Source organism: Aspergillus homomorphus (genome assembly GCF_003184865.1).
Source record: "Aspergillus homomorphus CBS 101889 unplaced genomic scaffold BO97scaffold_10, whole genome shotgun sequence".
In the NCBI taxonomy this organism is placed as follows: domain Eukaryota; kingdom Fungi; phylum Ascomycota; class Eurotiomycetes; order Eurotiales; family Aspergillaceae; genus Aspergillus; species Aspergillus homomorphus.
Genome location: NW_020291896.1, coordinates 23,999 through 44,049, shown reverse-complemented (window position 1 = coordinate 44,049; position 20,051 = coordinate 23,999). Strand labels below are relative to the sequence as shown.

The 20,051-nt window shown below is 51.1% G+C and overlaps 4 protein-coding genes across 4 annotated transcripts; 1 reads left to right on the top strand and 3 right to left on the bottom strand.

Moving 5' to 3' along the window:
- Positions 1 to 1,256: 1,256 nt before the first annotated feature.
- On the bottom strand, positions 1,257 to 3,063 carry BO97DRAFT_469262 (phosducin family protein). Its single transcript, XM_025699823.1, has 3 exons — positions 1,992 to 3,063; positions 1,701 to 1,930; positions 1,257 to 1,644 (listed from the first exon to the last, which is right to left on the bottom strand). The coding sequence occupies exons 1-3, from the start codon at positions 2,619 to 2,621 to the stop codon at positions 1,629 to 1,631; spliced, it is 876 nt and encodes a 291-aa protein (XP_025553115.1). The 5' UTR covers positions 2,622 to 3,063; the 3' UTR covers positions 1,257 to 1,628.
- Positions 3,064 to 5,595: 2,532 nt separating this feature from the next.
- BO97DRAFT_15694 (WD40 repeat domain-containing protein) lies at positions 5,596 to 7,257 on the bottom strand. The gene is made up of 5 exons (XM_025690203.1): positions 6,884 to 7,257; positions 6,050 to 6,762; positions 5,904 to 5,993; positions 5,728 to 5,847; positions 5,596 to 5,664 (listed from the first exon to the last, which is right to left on the bottom strand). The coding sequence occupies exons 1-5, from the start codon at positions 6,999 to 7,001 to the stop codon at positions 5,644 to 5,646; spliced, it is 1,062 nt and encodes a 353-aa protein (XP_025553114.1). The 5' UTR covers positions 7,002 to 7,257; the 3' UTR covers positions 5,596 to 5,643.
- Positions 7,258 to 14,251: 6,994 nt separating this feature from the next.
- Positions 14,252 to 16,069, top strand: samB (MYND-type zinc finger protein MUB1; the record flags this gene model as incomplete). Its single annotated transcript, XM_025696836.1, has 1 exon — positions 14,252 to 16,069. The coding sequence occupies one exon, from the start codon at positions 14,252 to 14,254 to the stop codon at positions 16,067 to 16,069; it is 1,818 nt and encodes a 605-aa protein (XP_025553113.1).
- Positions 16,070 to 16,986: 917 nt separating this feature from the next.
- On the bottom strand, positions 16,987 to 18,651 carry BO97DRAFT_469258 (putative oxidoreductase, 2OG-Fe(II) oxygenase family; the record flags this gene model as incomplete). Its single annotated transcript, XM_025699822.1, has 6 exons — positions 18,416 to 18,651; positions 18,301 to 18,360; positions 18,182 to 18,235; positions 18,096 to 18,112; positions 17,889 to 18,039; positions 16,987 to 17,712 (listed from the first exon to the last, which is right to left on the bottom strand). The coding sequence occupies exons 1-6, from the start codon at positions 18,593 to 18,595 to the stop codon at positions 16,987 to 16,989; spliced, it is 1,188 nt and encodes a 395-aa protein (XP_025553112.1). The 5' UTR covers positions 18,596 to 18,651.
- Positions 18,652 to 20,051: the final 1,400 nt, after the last annotated feature.

Genomic DNA, 20,051 nt, shown 5'->3' with positions numbered 1-20,051 from the left:
TCTTTGCCTGTCTTTGGGCGAATGCGCACACGGACACACGCACATACATGTGTGTGCATTTATTCTCTTGCTTTCTTGTGGATTAGTCGTCGCATTGAAGTTTACTTCTGATGGTAAAAATACACGTTTGCAGAGGAACACCGGTCTGTGACTTTTCCTCCTGGTTCAACTGGCCTGTAATTATGTCACCCTACATCCTTGCAATGCTTATTGCATCCTATACAGCCGACTTATGATCCCACCTTCTTCCAAACATCCTACCGCTGTTAGAAAGATATAGACGGGTATACCACACCTCCTTCCCACTGTCCCCTCGAGAATCATAAGAATCAAGTCTATCCATAGTGAGAGATAGAATCCCCTGCGGTACACTGTCCCTATCCCCTGAATCAAGGTACGCCAGGAACCTACATACATACATACACACATACTAGTACACAGTGATTTAAACCCGCTACCTAGCCCTCGGTAATATCGTGGGATCGAAGGATAGGAAGGGGAAGAATACCCAGGTTCCCCATTCCCGAAAAACTAAAATCTAAGTATGATCAGTGATGCAGAAAAGGGTCGAAAGGATATGTAGCCAATTGCCCTATCGAATAAGCATAATCGTTTGAAACCTAGTCCAGCGAGATGAGATCTCGATCAATCGATCAACCAAACCAATCAAAACCAAAGTTAACTCCCCGGCGAATTCTCGGTGCAAGCTCCCAAAACAGCTAGTCTCCATCAGTCTATAATACGTTAACGCTGTTAATTCGGCAGAGCAGGACCAAGTAGCCTAGTGGGTACGGGCCCGGTCGGGGACACCGCTTGGTCCTGCGTTCGAATCGCTGAGGGGTAAAGTGCTTGTGTGCTGACGCGGTGCACGGGTAGGAATATTCCCTGTCGAGGCGAGGACACTCTTTTTTTTTTTTTTCTTTTCTCTTTGTGGGTTGGGGCTGCGCGATTTGGCTGATGATTATCTATTTATCTTATGTGTTTCTGCTGTGAGGGGGTTGTTTGTATACCAGGGGGCTGAAAAGAAAGGGGATCCGGGTTCTCCCCCGGATACTCTTATATCTATCTCTGGTTTTGGATTGAGGTGGCCAGGAAGCTGAAAGGAAGGGGGGTCCGGGGGTTCTCCCCCGGATACGCTCTTATCTATAATTTTGGATTGAGATAGGCTGGGGAGCTGAAAGAAAAGGGGGGTCCGGGGGTTCTCCCCCGGGACTATTTACTCTAGTATATGTATTGTGGGGGAAGGGAGGGAGACAGTCAGCGAAGATTAGATTTGATATAGTACACTGAGGACGAGATCCCCGTTAAGCCGACTACATATCAGCGACAACCTGCAAGAAAAGACAGAAACCTAGAACTCAACATATCGTGACAAGAAAACCATGGAGGATATCTCAAGCTCAGGATCGATCGACAGACATGACAAACCTGGAACACCGTGACGCAAAAAAGAACTCTATATGCAACCCGAACTTGTGTGCAAAGAAAAGAAAACATACGCCCGCTTGTGCATTACATTGGATGAATGGTGATCGGAATAAGAAGCGGATCACGAATGGAGAAACGGGCATGTAGAACGTGGCATGAGCGTGGATCAATGATGATGATGGAATGAAGGGGCGTTTTGATTAGAGGATGCGGTGCCTATACCACAATCATGATTAGTATTGTACTCTTATAGAAGGCAGGCTGGCACATACATCTTGAGCAGGTCTTCGAGACTGTCGGCACTGAGACTCCGTCCCTTGGGGATCTGGCGCATGATCTCGACGATGGTGGTGAAGACGTCCCCGTCTCGGTAAGCCAGCAGCGCCGGGGCTTCGATGTGATCCATCTCTGCGATTTCATGGTGCAGCTTGACGAAGTGCACGGCGGGCTGTCGTCGAGCAATGGTGTTCAAGCAGTCTTCAACGAGGGCACTGGTCGTAGACTTCAAGTGTTATGTTAGTGGGGGCATTCTTCCTCCATACAGAGCAGTCTGCGCAACATACCTCCGGGTCATATACACACACAACCACCACCGTACCAGAAGTGACCTTTTCAATGGCATCCAGATACCCCACGGCATCCACGTTGTCGACCGATCCAAATAGCCGGCGTCGGGGGCTGGGCTTGCGCAGCGTGCGGGCCTGCATTTCCTGCATGCGAGACGTCCGCCACTGGCGCATAAACCGCTCCTCGTCGTCGCTGGCCGACGACCCATCGGGAGGGGAGGAATTGTTGAGGAGGGTGGCATCGTCCGTGACGGACTTCATCGAGTAATGGGGACGGTCAATGCCGGCGACGCTCAGCAGGGTCCGACGGAAGGAGGACTTGCGAGCGCGCTCGAACGCCTGGGCGTCGGCGATGACACCCTTGGGCCCGGTGTTGGCGTCATATGTGGTGTTGGGGATCTTGTAAGAACTGGTGGAGCGGGAGTGCATGGCAGAAGGTCGGTGATCTTCGTCGTCGTCGTCGTCGTCTGCGTCGGAGAAATGAGGGCGGTCGTGGTCGTGATCGTGGTCGTCGGAGGAGTCGGAGTCTCGATCGGAGGGGTGATCACGGTCTTCAGGGTGAGTCGAGAACCGGTCTCGATTGTTCTGAAGGAGTTGGTAAAATTCGTCTTGGGCGGCAGATGACATCTTGAAAGGGAAGGGACCAAGTAGGTCGGGAGGGGTATTCTGGGGGGTTTTAAAGCAACGGTCGTAGCAAGAGGGAGACGATGATATTCTTAGAATGAATGGGGGAGGGGGGAAGATTTGGGCTGTGCCTTGATCTGCGTCGTCGTCCGGGACGGGTTGGCTGGCTAGATCGGATTCCCGCTTTCTTTTTCTTTGTTTTTTTATTTTATTTTATTTTTAAATTGTATCCTTTCTGACTTTGGTTCGTGTCGCAGAAGGGGGAATAGGTGTGGTCTGAGCGAATGGAAAGCGGAAGAGGGCCGAGAGACGAGTTAAGCTAATTCGTAACCAACACGCAGATGGTCAAAGATCACGTCCCATAGGGTATTGGTGTGCGTTTCAGGAGGTTTGACTTTGGGGGGAGGAAGAAGATGACGATATTATGGTTTTCTCTCCTGGCAAAGAAAGGAGGGGGGGGGTGGGTTTGGTTGAGTGGGAAGTGGCGGGAAGGAAGAGAAGAAGGAAGGAGAAGAAGAAGAAAAAAAAGCAGCCAGGATGAAACACGGTTAGGGGCAAGTCCGGTTTCAGAATTCGAAGAACTTTCCATGCGGCCTTCCATGGCTTCCATGCACGCGGTAAGGATCGTCTTCCCTTCCCGGCCCCCTCGTCTTTTCTTTATTTACTTGCGATGCTGTCTGTCGTACTTCAACCTCACCAAGTTCCCCTCTTCCAAACCCTCAACTCGAAACAAAACAGACCAAGCTTCAGGGTCTGTTTGGAAGAGAGACCGACCGACTCCTGAGGTAGAACCACCAACCACGTGTTACGGGGATCGTTCTCTCCAACGATCGTATGTTCTTCCCTTGGTCAATCCCAATGCATTCAGCCCTGAGGCGCCCTCTCTCTCACGTATGACACTGCTCCACCAAACTACATCATCGGCCGTTTCACATTGACCGGCCCGTCGATCCCAACACGAATGGGAGTTGCAGACGATGGATGAACATTGAACTCAGATGATGTGCGCATGTAGCAGCACTCGTATCCCCAGCTCTTGACGAGCAGTAAAGACATCGGCACATTCCCAGATAGGCAAACAAATCACTACCCGGCTTAAGAATCTGACAGGTCAAGTTAGAGTTGAAGGACAGTACAGCAAGCCGCAGTTGCAGTTGCATGGGCTTTACTTCCACTGCAGCACAGCACAGCCCCTCCCTCAAAAAATAAGGACAGGAACACTGCACCCTAACAACCTAAACACAACACAACACAATGCCCCAATGTAGTAAACAAGTTAACAACCACCTGGGGCAAGGAAGGGCAAGGACCAACCCCCTCCCAAGAAAACAGTTCATCATACTCAAAAGTAAAGTTCGGTTCCCATCCCCCGTACTCCGTAAATCGTTCCAGATTCTACTCACCCGATCCATGGCTGGCGGTGGCTCCGCTCCCCCCTTCTCAACCCTGAGGCTCAGTTTGCGAGGTCCAATGACTGCGTTTCTTTTTTCCTTAGTCTATCTAGATAAGGTACTCCGTAGAATGTCTGTCGTTAGTTGGAGAAATCACAAGTTGGCTAGACCAGCGGGGAAGAGCCGAAGTTTCCGAGCATTTTCAAGTACTAACTACAGTACATTGGGGCTCCGAGTCTCGAACACGAAACTTAGTTACTTGCTACAGCCACTTGATTGTCTAACTGCTATTGTTTGCCCGGCGGACTACTTAGATCCTTATTCTTGGTCCACTGACTCGGGAAACGTCTTCTCTGGGCGAACTGGCATGATATCACAGGGACGGATGCTGTGGAGCAAGGTAGACGAAGAGATAAACTTGATGGCGGTTCATTTTGTACGTGTATCCTGTTAACGACGAAGGGCACAGGGCACAGGGCACAGGCACTACGTCCGTTGACACCATCATTGTCATCATGCTGGTCCCTGCTTACCTCGTTTCGGTCTCATCATTCCGTCACTCTCGAACATCCAGGCAATCTGATACTCAACATCCCCAGTAAAGATGGCCATCGGTTCTCATTTGTACTACAGTAGTGTGGGTGTCTACCAAACTCGGTCAGGCCCTACCTCGAAACAAACTGGGACGGGAGCGGGCATCAAACCGTGCCATAAAGAAAAACAAAATCGAAACACATTTCGATCTAGGCAGACATCTCAAACAAGCACAGGATTGGCGGTTGAAATTGTTTCCATTTCATCCTCTCGCAACGCAACCAAAGGACCCGCTGGAAAACATTCAAACTTTCGGAAGATATGTAAGTTGATTAGTATAAGAGAAAAAACACACGGATAATTCGCAATCAATCAAAACCGTCATGGCCTATCCGGGAGAAAAAAAAAAAAGATCCCCTCCTTTTCCATCCATCAACCAAGGCAAAGTACACAAGGAGATCAATGCGTCAAACAAAAGGAGGCCTAGACGCACAGGAGAAAAAGCAGGATGCTGGGGTTAAAGCACCAGGAGAATTTGGGACATCGAGAAAATTGGAAAAAGAAAATCAGATGAAACGTCACAAGGGTGGTTGGAGAAAGGGGGAATAAGACGAAAGAGTAAAGAAAGAGAAACAGAATGCCTGCAAATCAAATCTTGAGGATGGGCCATTGGTAACCCATCAACGCACCGATATCTGCGCAACAGCCCCCAGAATCCCAATTATCAACAGCATTATTACAGTTCACCGCGCCCGAATCTGAGTATGGTTGTTTTTTGTCGTGATGTGTGTGTCTTGTCTGCTCCTCGCCTTTCTTTTCACACACTGGCAGTACTCAACAGGTGACGCCATCCATTTTCGGGATGTCTGCCACCAAGACTACCCTCTGGTTTTCGTTTGCTGTAACTGTGCCTGCATTCCGACTAGTACATTAGGCAGGCGCGGCAACAAAAACTGCTCCTCAGTGAATAAAGTATTATCGTACAGTGGCGGACATGGATCCTAGTGGCGCAGGAAATGATTAAGGAAACTTCGAATGAGGACTCGAGACAGGGTATCTTTGCTGGTTTTTTTTTTTTTTTTTTGGTTCGTTTTCTCGGTTTACCAGGCCCACACCTTGAGCTGCAGGACGAAGTGTCTTAGTGACCAAAATCTTACCATCGGGGTAAAGCCAAAGCAACTTACCAAGGAATCCCAAGATCCAGTGCACAAGCTGATGCCGTCGTTGCTGACTCCCAAACAGCTTACACGGTTTTCGTGACCGCTTAGAGATCCCACCTTGTCGCCGCGAAGAACATCCCAAACCTAGTAAGTGCTTAGTCGCCGTCCGTACGCATAATTATTCCCGGCAAAAGACGTACCTTGCACTCGAAGTCATCGTAACCTGCGAAGAGCAATCTTCCAGAAACGGAGAACGCAACAGATGTGATACCGCACAATATTTGATCGCTCTGAACATTCCATTAGTGTCCGTTTCGGCCGCTGCGGGAATGCAGGAAGAAAATACCTGGTAAGTGTTGAGCTCCCGATCCGCGCGGATATCGAAGAGACGGCAAGAGGTGTCGTCGGAACCGGTTCCGAAGGCGTTTCCATCGGGGAAGAATTGGATGGCGTTGATATCGGACTCGTGTCCAGCAAAGGTCTGAACGGCCTTTCCGGTCCGGATATCCCAGAGCTTGGCGAAGGCGTCGCACGCACCGGAGACGAAGATGTTCTGGTTGGTGGGGTTGATGCTGATCGACATGACATCGCCCAAGTGGTCGGCGAACTCGGTCACTTTAGAACCCGACTCGATATCCCATAGCATACAAGTCATATCACCCGAGGAGGTGATGATCCGGCGATCGTTGATGAAGCGACAGCAAGAGAGATAGCCGGAGTGTCCCGAGAGCTCGCGCGCGACTCGGGTCGGGCCTTCACGGGATGAAAGGTTGTAGATGGAGCAGATATTATCCAAACCACCGCAAGCAACGTAGTTTCCGCTAGGGGCGTAGGCGCAAGTCATCACCCATGATGACCGCAGGGGAATCGCATGGACCTTGTTTGTGGTGTAGGCATCCCAGATGATGAGCTTTCCGTCCTGGGAGGCGGAAACGAGATGGCGGCGATCGGTCGACCAGTGCATAGCGTAGATCTTGGCGAGATGGCCCTTGAGTGTGCGACGGGGCTTCATTCCGATACGAGGTAGCGTCTCAGTCTGATTTTGCGCTACTTGACGTACTGTTCCACCGAGGTTAGCATATTGGGAGGAATGGCGTGATGCTAGCTGAGCCCATCGCAAGGGTCAAGTCGGTTCACCCGATCAGGGACAGAGGCGTCTGTGAGGGAGAGGAATGCGTACGGGTGGTATCCGCCAGCTCATCCTTTCTGCGCTTGATCTTGTCCTTGAGACCTTCAGCTTCGCGCCGGGCGGCAGTGATCTTGGCCTGCATCTGTTCGCCGCTCATATCGGCTGCCATCTTGAGCAAATAAGCCCCTGGAGAGGGTAAGAGTCAATTGAATAACGAGTCGGGCGTGAGAAGTTGGAATTGAGTCGACCAAGGCGGCGTCGAGAATCCAGGGGACTGTAAGACGGTGGAGATAGGAGGGAGGGGGGAGGGAGGGGAAGGGAGGGGGCAAGAGGCGCTGACGACAAAGGGCGGTAGGGGAGAGTGTGAGAGGTAGTTTAGGTGATAGAATGGCGAGGTAGTCGTGGCAGCAAGTAAGGTTGGCAAAGGGCAGAAGGAGGAGGAGCAGGAGCAGGAGGAGTGGAAGAGAGGGAGAGAACGAGGAGGGGGGTTGATTGGGTGTGGAGCGAGCACACGGCGGAAGCGACCGAGCGAAAGAAAGTTTCGACCCGGGGCAATGGTGAGGTGGTTCGGGCGTTTAAGTCAGCAGAATTGGGAAAATTGGCTGAAGAGAAAATAGTCCGGAGGGAGATCAAGGACCAAGGAAAGAAGAAAGGTAGACTTGGAGGGGAGGGGGGTGGATGATCAGAAGATTCCGCGTTGGTAATGATGAGAGAAAAGGGGAATCAGAGAGAGTGAGAGAGAGTGAGTGAGAGAGAAAGAGAGAGAGAGGGAAAGGCAAAGACGGCGAAGGATGCAGAAAATCACCCCAAGCACAGCGGATGACGGACAGTAGTACTCAGTAGTCAAGTAAGTTGAACTTAGTCGGAGACCGTAGCAAGTCTGTCCTGTCTTGACTGTCATCAATAGCAGCCCGTGGTAAGAAAGAGCACCAATAATAACAATGTATAGCAAGGGAACTATTGGGGTTGGGGTGGCCCTGGTCAGATAATTACTACTACTGAGGTACTGTCTTCCGTTGTCTATCAATGCGACATCGACTACATGTATGCATATATGGAAGGATGGATGGATGAATGTATACATGTGTAGAGTCTATACATATTGGGTAAAAGATGATCCTTCAACCGGGGGAGATAAGTGAGAGAACAATGGGGACTGTGTCCGTCTTTCTCAAGATGCATAATAAAGAGCCAGCCGGTTAGGGGAAGCTCGGCGACAATGGATGGTCCTTTTACTAGGCAAACTCACTACGTACTGTAGAGCCTCTGGTGGTGGGATCGTTCCAACTTTCCGACCGGGACTACAGTACCTATGGTATGTGTACCGTAACTAAATACTGGTTCTGACCATACATAACCATACATAACTCGACACCTTGTCTTACACTCTGGACGACAGGAACCAGGCTCATTGGACAAGAAACCTCCTAAGACGTTGTTTACGAGTCAATTAGGTCATCAGCTGGACGGGGGAAGATGTGTATGATACCATCGCTTACCACCGAGGTAACTAATGATAACTAACTAATTCCAGGCTTTCAGGGGAGAGTACTCCCTCGACCCAGTCTAGTCCTCCGTTCTAAAGTACCCAGGACGGTAACTCCTCCGCTAAGGGCAAGGTACCAGGTTCCATAGAGGTTCATTGAACACTAAGGAGATACACCCTGGTCAGACCGGTGGAGTAGAGCCTGCTGAGTCTTCTTTGGTTGGTCACTAGCTTCGATTGCTCGCCAAAGTGGAGGAACCGAAGGACGCGAAAGCAAGCAGACGCGGAGGCCAGTGATGGAAAGACAAGAAGCTAGAAGAAATGGAAGACGGTGAAAGAGACAAAGTGTGAGAGGGAGTAAAAAGTCCCCTTCGAGAAGAAAGCATTGTTGACAGGGATTGATTCTCCGAATGGTGGATCTGAGCAGTCAACGCATCATGTTTAATCCTTTCCCAGTAGTTCGTCAATAGAATGGAACTTTCGCAGAAGATGATGGTAAGACAGCCCTGGGCTCTCGCCATACCCTAGACTAAAAACCTCTATCGTATTCTGCGCCGTCTGTCCCGGTACACGCACCGAGTACCTGTCTGCCTTGAAATTCCTGATGGGAGGTCGACGTGCGCAAGTATTCGCCCTCATTGCCGATATCATTAACCGTACGAGTCGAGGCAGATCCATGCCTCGCACGAGTCAGGGTTCCTGCCCCGAGGAGTCTCCCGGAATTGCACAGAGCACCCCTCCCCTCCCCTCCCCTCCCAAAATTTGATGAGCCTCGGGACTGCCGATCCCCTTCGTGCTTTGACAAAGTATATCTCAGAGTTGTCTCTTGGATATAAGCATCTCCAATCGAGCATGACCACGTTTGGGAGTATCACCTGATGCCGAGATTCTTGACCCAATCTCACATCCAGGGGCTTCGGACATTACAGGTAGGTATCGATCATACCGAGCGAGTATCTAATTAGACAGAGTGAAATGGGCATTAGGAACCTGTCTCTAAGACAGACTAGGTTAGGCTCCTGCAATTAGACTTTTTCATCTCTATATTATCTCCAGGCTGTTCCAAACTTTTTCCAGTCTCTGACTATCCCGAACCTCCGATGATGACCGTTGATTGTTCTTTGGGACCTGAAAATTAATTGAGTGCGTGGAAGACACCCGGGTCAGAAACTGGAAGGGATGATCCGAATTGATTGTCAAATGCACGGGTTCCCCAGACTTAACATTAATCATTTCCGTCATTTGAAGATCTTCATCCATCATTTTCCGTCGAGGCTGGGTCCCTGACCCCGAGGACTGGGTGGGGAGGGGATGGGATGGCCCATAGTCAATTGTTGGTGCCTTCCGTGCAGGAAGTGCTCCATCCCGCCTGTCCCGTGAATCCGAACGCTTGCGGATAGACCGACACAGTCTTCAGAGTTGTCATGTCTCCCACTTATTCTTCCTAGAAGGAAAGATATCTCTCTATCTGTCCTTTTGCTTAGATCCTTGCCTTTCTACAAATATATCTTACTAGGGAGCATTGCCATTCGATGGAAGTTCCGAACCTTGCTGAGCAGCTACTATGGACCGTGGCTAAATTACGGGCCAACTCTTGTCGTCGCGTCGAGCAAGGCTACTGGTTGTTTAATCTAAAGCCTCCGTGATGGTAGTATCCACACACGTCAAATTGCCAGAATCTGAGTCCTCTTTGCAGAGTGATGCTAAGTCCGCTTGGCTTCCTTCTCTTTTGCCGGTAAGATTCTTCCGGGCTTGATTCACTCCATACACATATCGCCGTTACTGGGCTATCGTGTTGCCTGCTCATCTATTTATGTATGAACAGTAGCACTCATATTCGTAGAAGGCAGACACGATGCAGCCAGACTCGCGAGCTCCGCGACATAGGTGGTCAATGTGCGTTGCGGCGGGTCGCCAGGCCGAAGGGAAATTAGCCACCACCTTTCTCGGCCATCGAATTCGAGATGCGGGCCAGGTAAGAGCGTAACTGACAAACTGGAGCTGTTTTTCGTTGTGTTCTATCGTCTATCTGGAGAAGGCGGCTCCACTGTTGGGATGATCGCTTGAAACCGTGCCTGACTAGCCGTTCGGTGTGCCCCTCTCTGTCTCTCTGCGAAAAGTCTTCATTAATCACGCTTAATAATAGGGTCGCCCCTACGTTAGGTGACTCGCGAGGCAGTTGGATTCTGCTTATCGATTCATGGTCGTCGGCTTTCCATGATGGCGATTATTTACTGTGTCCTGCTGATCTCACCGGATGTATCCCCGTATTTGACAGCCCCTTCGGAATAGGTCGACAGGTGTGGCGCGGAGTTATCGGATATACATACCTGCTTGGACAGGAGTAGAACGCGGCAACCACAGTAGCCACCGAGTCATCAGCCTTCAGCCTCCAGCCTGGACCTGTTTCCTTTTCCATCACGACGCATTTGCAGTGAGCCAACAAATGTACCTCTTCCCATTGGCTGGGTAGAGCTTTTGTCTGCTCGGATAGCCGGGGATCAATTGGACCTGATCCATGCACGTCAGCCTCAGAAGCCTTCAGTGTCAGGCACGCTTGGCTGGAGACGATGTCATGTAGTGTGCATCATTTTATCAGACCTTCGGCTGTCGAGCCACCATTCCCCATTCCCCATTGTCATTGCCTAGACCTGGCATTATCGGTGGTGGAAGGATTCAAGCCCTGCCGAGATTGGCAACTCAATATTGGCTACAATAGGCGCATTTGCAGCTCTGTGCTTGTCAGATCGACATTTGGTAGTGTCCGAGCTGTAGCCTACGGGTTATGTGCAGAACAGATGGCACCAAAGATTAGCAGCAGCCGTGATCTGGTGTCATAGCTTTCCTTCATCGCTCATGCCCGGTTCCAGGTTTCGTGTGTGTCAGGTACCTAGATTCCTATGTGTCGCTCCTCCCGGGCGGGCTGTATACGTCAGTGTCAGTGCAATCTCCCCGTCTGCGCCTCACGTTCTCGACGATTCCAGGTCTCGCGACTTTAGGTCTATTCTTCGCCCAAGTCACACCACCAGCCAATCTACTCATTGAGGATGTCAAGGTATGTTCAAGACCCTCGCCTGAAACATTCTATAGTCAAGACATCCTTCCAGAAACGCCTCCGCGCTTAATCTGTGCTATATATAGCCGATGCGGCCGTCTCGAGGTGACGAACCCAGGCCCCTACGGTAGTCCACCGATGAACATGAAACGAAAGCCCTACCGTAGCCACATAAAGTCCGGGGTGAAGCACGATAGACCGGACATGGGATCAATTAAACTTAACGGAGCGCGTAATGCATGAGAGTGCATCTGACAATCCTCCCGCCTCTATCTAAACGACTCTCCATCCCATGATTCGTCCTCGACGGGGGCTTGGGGGCCGCTCTCCATGGCGGTTAAAACCAGACCAGGGTGTTTGTTTCCGTTAAAGGCTGGTGATCGGACGGACTATCGGCAGCGGTTCGCGCCCAACGGGATGGCAGGGAAGAGGAGGGATGAATGTTTCTAATCATAGAACTCCGTGATTACTTTTGACCAGGTATACATATCAGTGGGAAGTCCGTGCGGGCTGACTTGACTAGACTGACTGGCTAAGTAGGTGGCTGCTGAGTGAGGGGTAAGAGTTAACTTGGAGTTTGCTCCTCCTACTAGCCTGGGGTCACCCTTGTACTGTACAATCTCATGATTGGGTTATGATAGGGTAGGTTGTTGGGTCGGATGGATGGTTGCGGGTTGTAATTCTAGATGCTGGACCGATGATCTTCATGGTAGTGATTGTTTGACGGGCGGGTATTGAGATACTAAGTCTGCTAGAAGGAGAGACAGAATCTCGGAGGAACACGGTCTTTCTGTCGTGTTTGTCTTCGAATAGTTCGTCGGCGTTGGATTATGTAGGTGAGAAATTGGGTTGAGGGAGGAGAGGAGGTCGGCTCAAGATGCAGATCTAATAATATCGTGCATGTGGGAGATTACTATGCACAGCACGCGAGTGTTTACCACTGTTCATGGTCTTTCATTTCGAACTGTATGGGAGTTGGGGACAGTGTCGAGTAGGAAGAGCTGGCCGCATTGTACGCGAAATATAGAATTGGACGGTTCTAGGGAGAGGAAACGAGAGATGTTATATGGATGTAGTCGAAAAAGCAACGGATCATGATATTGAACTTGGAAACCGGAGGGTCACATACCTATGATCGGAGATCCATAGATACCCATAGATACAGTAAGTAGACCAGTGATCTCCGGGTCCCCATAGTTATCGAGAGCCTCAAGCCTTTATTGTCTGTCCCCTGTCCTGTCCCCCTTTTCTATTCTTATGCAGTGGGCATTGAAATGCCCTTGAGTGACTTGGCATTAGGGGAAAGGAGGGAGGACTTTCAAAAGTGGCCCTGAGTACCGTGTTACTGCTACAAACACAAAATACCTTGGAATCAATGATCAAACCACTATCTATTGACTATTGCGCCTTGCCAGAACCTCTTGTCTGAAGTAGTAGTCAAGTCCGATGGTGGGTTCGCCCGGTGATCTTTGCTCCTGGATCTACGGCGGACTCCGCTTGTTCAGGGAAATGAGGGCCGTTGCAGCATTCCACTCCCGATGCGTGATCAGGGTGAAAGGGACGGCAGGGAAGGGCAGGGCAGGGCAGGGCAACCGGGCCATCATAAAGAGATTATTCAGGAGGTAGAAACGGGAGGGAAAATCATCGTGATGTTTTGCTACTATGTACAGTATAATATGCTCTAATTATTGAGGGATGGTGAGGGGAGATGAGGGGGGTTCTTTCTGAGAGGGTCTGTGTTGTTATTGTCGGAGCCTGCCAGTGGCAAATGAAAGAGACAGAGAGACAGACAGACAGACATTATTATTGAGTGTGTTCCTTGCCCCAAGAGATACCGGAGTTGTGGGATGATCCATGACTCTTGTTTTTTTGTTGGTCAATCATGATTCAGTGGAAAGTCAACGAATGTGGTTAATTGTGTTGAATAATAATAAGAATAAGAAGAAGCCGATAGAATAAGAGTCATCATCTGAGTCGTCTTTTTGATAATCCGATTAGGTAGCAGCACCCGTCGAGAGGCAAAGAAAAGAAAGGGTGGCGGGCCAAAAAGCCTGAAGAGACGGAACCGCCTGACTTACTCTCCGCTTTCGCTTTGCCAGACTGAGAGTCCTTCTTCTCGTTCTCTGTCTGTCTGTCTGGCTGTCTGGCTGTCTTGTCTCTGTCGCTCTCGTTCTCACTGCTCCCTCTTGTCTCCTCCTTTTGGAATTCCCTCCCCTCTTCTCACCCTCGAAAAAACCCACCCCCCAATTCTTGTTCCCATTTCGAACCCTCCCCCCCTCTCTCCGCCCGTCGCCCTATGTGTGTGTGTCTCTCTATTAACAACAAATCCCTCTCAACATCTCCCGTCCCTGTGTCGCTTCAACCCTCCCACAGCAAATACCACCCACACCTCCTCACCACCACCACCACCCTTTCGACTTGTTGGGCATAGGTTGTCTCTCCTTTCACCCGGTCCATACAAACATCGCCTGGGTACTCGCCGACGGGGTTCTTCGTTCGTGATAGATCGTGGCCGCCAGACTCTGAGGACGGTCTTCGGTCTTGGCTTCTCAACGCCAACTCCCCTTTTACGCCGCTTTGCCATCGTTCTACAATCTTCCGACTCCCTTCCATCTCCTTTCCCATCGACCGGCGTACGAGCGTCTTCGTTGGCCACTGCTGTACATCGTCCACCGCGTTTCCCATGACTTCGTCGTAACCCCCGTCGCATCTTCGAGCCTCTTCATCTCGTTCTCGTGGTTCACCACTATAATCAATCAATTCACCGCATCCTACCATTCAGCCTTCGGTCAAATCGCCCGAATACCAGTCAATTTCTCCGATTTTCCGTCTTGATCAACCGTTAGTCACATCTGTCTCCAACCCCCCTTCGTCCAACATGCGGGAGGTCAATTTCAGCATCCCGAATGTCAACAAGGCCTCTGTCAATATCACAACCACACTCTACGACCGGCGTGCTCTCGACTGTACATCTACCCTACCGCTTGTAAACTCACTCAACCATCTAGCCTACCTTACAACGTCATCCGCCCGCATTCGCGATATCCTCACCATCGATGGCGGTGTCGAACGCCTGGTAGGCATTTTGAAGGATGGCCGGACGAGGGACTTGATGGACTGTTGGAAATGGAGCCTCGCTTTTCAATGTGTCGTCAACATCGGTGTGAGGGGCTCGGAAGCTGTGCGGACCAGAGTGGTCGAGGCGGACATTGTACCGGTGGTTGCGACCGTACTGGACAATTATATCAAGGTTTTCGAGAAGGCACGCGCCCGGGCCGAAAGCGAGACTCATCGGCACTCGTCGAGAAATCCCTCCAAGACCATCCATGGGCCCACGGCGAATCTTCCTACACGCCCACTCTACGTTGATCAGTCGACGAACACTGAACACCGTCCTTCTCGCCGTCAGGCGCCTCCCCCTCACCTCGAAATTCCTCCTCACTACCAAGCCAATAATACAGATACCAATGCCATGGACATGGCATCTTCTCCTCGTGCGCCAACGGCCACTCTTTCAGAGCGACGGGGCTACGTGCCAGAGCGACGGAGCTTGGCGATTGTCGACAATCCCCGCCATGCTCATGAGCACCGTCACCTTGTAATGCAGCCTCTTTCCACGGCGGCTATGGATACAGCCGACGGGTTCGGCCTGCGTCCGGTGCGTGACGCGGAGAGACTCCCAAGCATGCTTCCAGGTCTACAGAACGGGCTGATCTCTCAGCCTGACTCACCTACTACGCCCAGTGGCCCCGCACAGCTGCGAAACCACATCCATACGAACGGGCTACGCACCCGCCCTACGCTGCTGCAACAACAATCGGGATCAGGCGATTCAGATATCGCTAACGGCGAAGATTCTACAGTTGGCTCCACAATCGGCTCTGGAAATAGTTCTGCGATGGGCGATGAAGCGGGTAGCCCGATCACCGACCCGGTGGTTGGCATGGAGAACCAGATGGAGATAGATGATGTTGGCGACAGGCGATCCGTTCTGGAGGACGTTTCGAATGCCCATGATTTGACTGTCAATGATTCGTCTGAAGGCCAAGAAGCGGACACATTTAACATTACCCATCGGTCGGCTGTTGACGACGCACAGACGAATGGTGCCTCAGCGCTGTCACCCACTCAAGCTGCCGAAAACGCCCACTCTCCTGTTGTGGTTCCGACTCCGTATTCGTCGTACATCCGCGATCGGCTTACTAGCCAGACTACCATCACGACGTTGCCTCGCGATGAGGACGTCATGATGGCTCTTCAGCTCCTGGCCTATGTCTCCAAGTATTGCAGTCTCCGTACCTATTTTCAAAATACCCACTTTGTTCCAAAGCTCAAGGTTGATCGTGAATTGAAGGCACTCGAGGAAGGAGTGTCGCCTGTTGAGCCGGCCGAGGAAGAGGAGGAATATCTGCAGTCGGACGATATCAACATCTTCCCTCTGGTGGAGCACTTCACGATCCGTCACCACACGAAAGACATGCAATACTGGGCTTGCGTTGTCATGAGGAACCTCTGCCGCAAGGATGAGGCCCAGGGTGGCATCCGGCAGTGTGCCTACTGGAAATGTGGCAAGTGGGAAGAATTCCAGCGCCAATTCGCCAAATGTCGCCGCTGCCGTCGCACCAAGTACTGCAGCAAAGACTGTCAGAAGGCGGCTTGGATCAGCCATCGCCATTGGTGCCACTCCAATCCTTGAGCTGCACGGATGGAACCTGCCTATAACATATAATGCATACCGGCTTGCATAGCGTCGTATCTGTCATCTGGTCCCGTTTCTCTTTTCTTCGGTTCGTTTCCCAGGGTTTCACGTCTTCCCCCGTGCATGGCATTCCCGACCTTTCCTGAACTCGGCGGCGTTGCTCTTCCAGTCCAAAGATACCTCTGTTTCTTCCTTTTTTACATGTTTCGTTAAATCCAGGCACAAGGTCTGGATCTCAGTCATATGAAATTCCTCTAGCGGTCATGAAGTCTTGTTCATTGTGTGTGTGTTTTTCTTTTTCCCTCTCGTTTTCTCTTAGGTTCATATCTCAGCAGCTGGTCGATCACTGTCCTGATGCCAGACGATTCTCCTTTGTGAGTAGCTCCTTATTTTATTCTATCTAGCATCGTGATCCATGTCTGCTGTTTGCTTGTTTTTTGCCCTCCGGAGCGTTTGTCTGGTTGTCGACGCTCCCTGGATTCTTGATTCCTCTCATCGATGGTCCTGGTATAAGGCTTTTGGAGTTGTGACCATCGGTGCAGCCTTGGAATATGCTCTGTTTGTTGGTCCTACCCGAACAAGTGGTAGTGTTGTTATCCCATGGTATTTCCTTTGGAGTGGATGGTCCTCTTGGGACTTGGAGGAATTCCTGTGCATACCATCCACGTTCTGTCTTGTTGCAATTGGACGTAAGACCATAGGTTGCTGTCTATTCTATGATATGAATTCGTTTCTTAATTCTGATTCTGTTCTGGGTTTGGAGGTCCTTGACAAGAGGGATAAATGAAGTGAACCATTGAAGTTCAGTAGATTTCCTACTTGACAAATAGATCTGTTAAGATAAGCTCGCGTAGGCTGATACATCATACCTCCCAGCCCTAACTCAGGTAACCAAACCATACTTACTTGGGGCATCATTTCTTCTCATCAAACCGATACGTCGCCTCCAACCGCGCCATCAAATGTTCATGCGCCGTCAACGCCCGCTTCCCCGGCTCCAAACCGCCAGCCCCGCCCCCGAACCCAACCTTCAGAGCGTCATTATTACCCCCAGCCCCAGCTCCAGCTCCCTTCCTCCTCTCGCGAAACTCCCGAACAATCTCACTTGGCACAGGCACCAACTCCGTCCGATCCATCGGATGACAAAAGAAGACAATACTATACCGGTCCCGTGCATTCTGGCCCTGCTGCTGCTGCTGCTGCTGCCGCTGCTCCGCAAGAGGAAACACCACCCGGTGAACCGTCGACTTCAGAAGCCCATCCGTCCAGTAGCTGAGGAGGTCACCGATGTTGATGAGGATGGGCGGGAAGATGAATTCTTCTTGTCCTGCGTTTTCGTTGGGGGTTTCGTCCTTGTTGAGGTTTGCGTCTTGTTTGGAGTCTGAGGGCATGACAGGCTGTACAGGCACCGGCGCCCAGCTCCCCTCCGGCGTGAGGATCTCCAGCCCCGATTGTCCCGGCCGCTGGAAGAGGAGCGTGATGCTGCCGTAGTCGGAGTGTGCGCCGGCGCGCACGTCCTGCGTGTGGTTGTAGGCGCTTGTTGCTGGCGAGTTCAGGGATGGGTAGTAGAGGTATCGGAGGATGCTCCCTGTTGGACCGGTTTGGGGGTCGTGGCGTTCTGTGAAGAAGGTGGGTGGGATCTGGAGGTAGATTTGAGTATTAGAATTTCGGGGTGGGGTGGGGGATCTTTATTTGGTGTTTATTGATGGAGGGTGTATAGAGGGGCATTGTCTAAGGGTGTCTGTATCATGATGATGCGGGTCGGGTGGGATAGGCCATGAGTCCCTGGTGCCAAAAGGGCAAAAGGCAAACTTACTCCAAGCCCCAGCGCCAGAAGAGTGAGCACACGCGTACACGTCTTCTGGCACAGGTCCGCGAAATGCGCGATCTCGGTTTCGTGCGGAGCCAGCGCCGGTGGTAGGGGTTGCTGGGCTTTGTGGTTGATGAACTCGCCGAAGTTGAAGGCTCTGAACGTTTTTGTTATCTTCGGGGTGCTCTTTTAGGGAGTTGTGGAAGGGCTTACTCTTTGAAGTCGCCCGTCTGCCGTTTTACATATGGCTTGTTAGTTGCGTGGATCTACTATCGGGATGCCTGATGTATAGTTCTCACCCGCTGGTGTTCGGGGTCCAGGGTCTCCACGTGCATGCCGGACCAGCCCCGGTTCTATAGTTGTGTCAGTTGGTTTGAGGCTTATTTTCTGGCTTGAGGGGCGGATTGATGTAGCGGACATTTGGCTCGATGCGACAAGCGGCCTTTTCCTCGGTGGGGGATTTGAAGAAGGTTTGGGACTGGGGATTGTTAGCATCGGAGTATGCTGTTTGGATATAAGGTCCAAACTCGTACCAGCTCAAATGCTCGCTTCACGTCGTCTGGGGTAAAGTCGGTGCCCTTGCTGTCGACATACAGAAAGCCATACTTGGTGGCTGCATCCAGCATCGCCTTTCCCGCCACAGGGTCCAGCGGGTTGGAGACGTCGAGGACGGGCAGATCGATAGGAGCCCCAACAGGAGTGGCGTCGGTCATGTTGACAGTAAGTACTGGAGGAATGATGAGGGATAAGATGCGAGGACCCAAGGGCAGTGGGCTGGGTGGTCTAATGATTAAAGTAGTCGTCGTGGGGCTCTCGCTATCTATCTATCAATGCCGCGGTCGGCTCGATAGCTATGGGGAAATGCGCTCGGTTCCAGCAATCACCTCCCAGAGTGGGTTCTAATCGGCTGTCGCATGAGGGCTACAGTGTTTCCATTGCTAATTGATATTATTCTGTGGAGTGAACATTCCGAAACATGAGGCATGAGTCAACCAGTTGGGATATGCATGTATGGATCGCTGCGATAAGAGGTTGATGCATACTGTATAGTAACTATAGCACATACAATAGCTACCCACCACTTGCTCTTCTGCTGACAACCTTCAGTGCTACAACTTCTGATGGTGCTTTCATCTTTCACCCACTCCAGCAGCAGCACACTCCTCAATTCTCCTTACCTTCAACCAAGCCCATCCTGCTGACTATAATCTCCAATGCAACTGGTCGAATGCCCACCAAATCCCCATCCGATCGAATCAAAACCCCCGCCAGGCGCCGCTCTCTCGGCTACTGCGTTCCACCCTCGCCAACACCGGCATGTATCGTCCACCTTCACTATCTATCTAGTATCTACAAGGGTAAGTCAGACCCTCGGAGGCTCCTTCTGATCCGGCAGACCCGCCCTCGCTCTGTGAGTCGCTGGGATCCATTGCTCGGGTTACTGTGTGCTGCTGGGGTCTAAACGGTGGGTCGAAGACCGCGCCTTTGTTGACTCTTATCCACTTTCTCTTGGGGGATTGGTATCCCCTGCGATAAAATATAAATAGAGCAACAAACAAGTGAACCATGAGCGATAGAGCATTATACAAGTGACATTGATTTGGGACAGACATGGGCCCCCCACATTCTGAATATTTCTGGAGGAAAGGCTGCAACTACGAACTAGGAGTAAATCTGGATTACCTCTATGGCCGAGGCTTATATACAACCTGGCTTTGAGAGGTGCATTTGTCTCTTACAGTGGCGGCTGTGTTCACAACTATATGCCGTCGTGGGTTCCCAAAGCATGGCGCAAATCTGCACAACAAACAGCACAAGTGCACGATGCCAGTTTGAACACAACATCAAAAATATATGGCTCGTAACTGATTCCAAGAACAATCTTCTGGCATAATTGAATGATGCTGTTGTCCTACCATAGTTGACAGATACCAGTTGGCGGCAGTCAACACCGCCCTCGTGATTCCTCGCCCGAAACACACCTCCGCCCTCAACATCCGACTGTCGCATCATCTCTTCTGCTACCGACTCCCTTTGTGACCTTCTTCCCCCTTCCTCCTCACCCGCTCTCTCTTTCCTCCCCTCGGGTCCAGGTTCTTAAGCATAGGTCTGCCTCTGGTACCCTATTCTTATCTCCCCATCCCTCTCCCTGCTCCTCCGGAGCTCTCC

Coding starts and splice junctions, on each gene's coding strand:
- BO97DRAFT_15694 (XM_025690203.1), bottom strand. CDS start 7,001: ATGGCAGCCGATATGAGCGGCGAACAGATGCAGGCCAAGATCACTGCC. Junction 6,763..6,883: donor TGAGCTGGCGGATACCACCC/GTACGCATTCCT, acceptor TCGGTGGAACAG/TACGTCAAGTAGCGCAAAAT. Junction 5,848..5,903: donor ACGATGACTTCGAGTGCAAG/GTACGTCTTTTG, acceptor AGCACTTACTAG/GTTTGGGATGTTCTTCGCGG.
- BO97DRAFT_469262 (XM_025699823.1), bottom strand. CDS start 2,621: ATGTCATCTGCCGCCCAAGACGAATTTTACCAACTCCTTCAGAACAAT. Junction 1,931..1,991: donor TGTGTGTATATGACCCGGAG/GTATGTTGCGCA, acceptor TAACACTTGAAG/TCTACGACCAGTGCCCTCGT.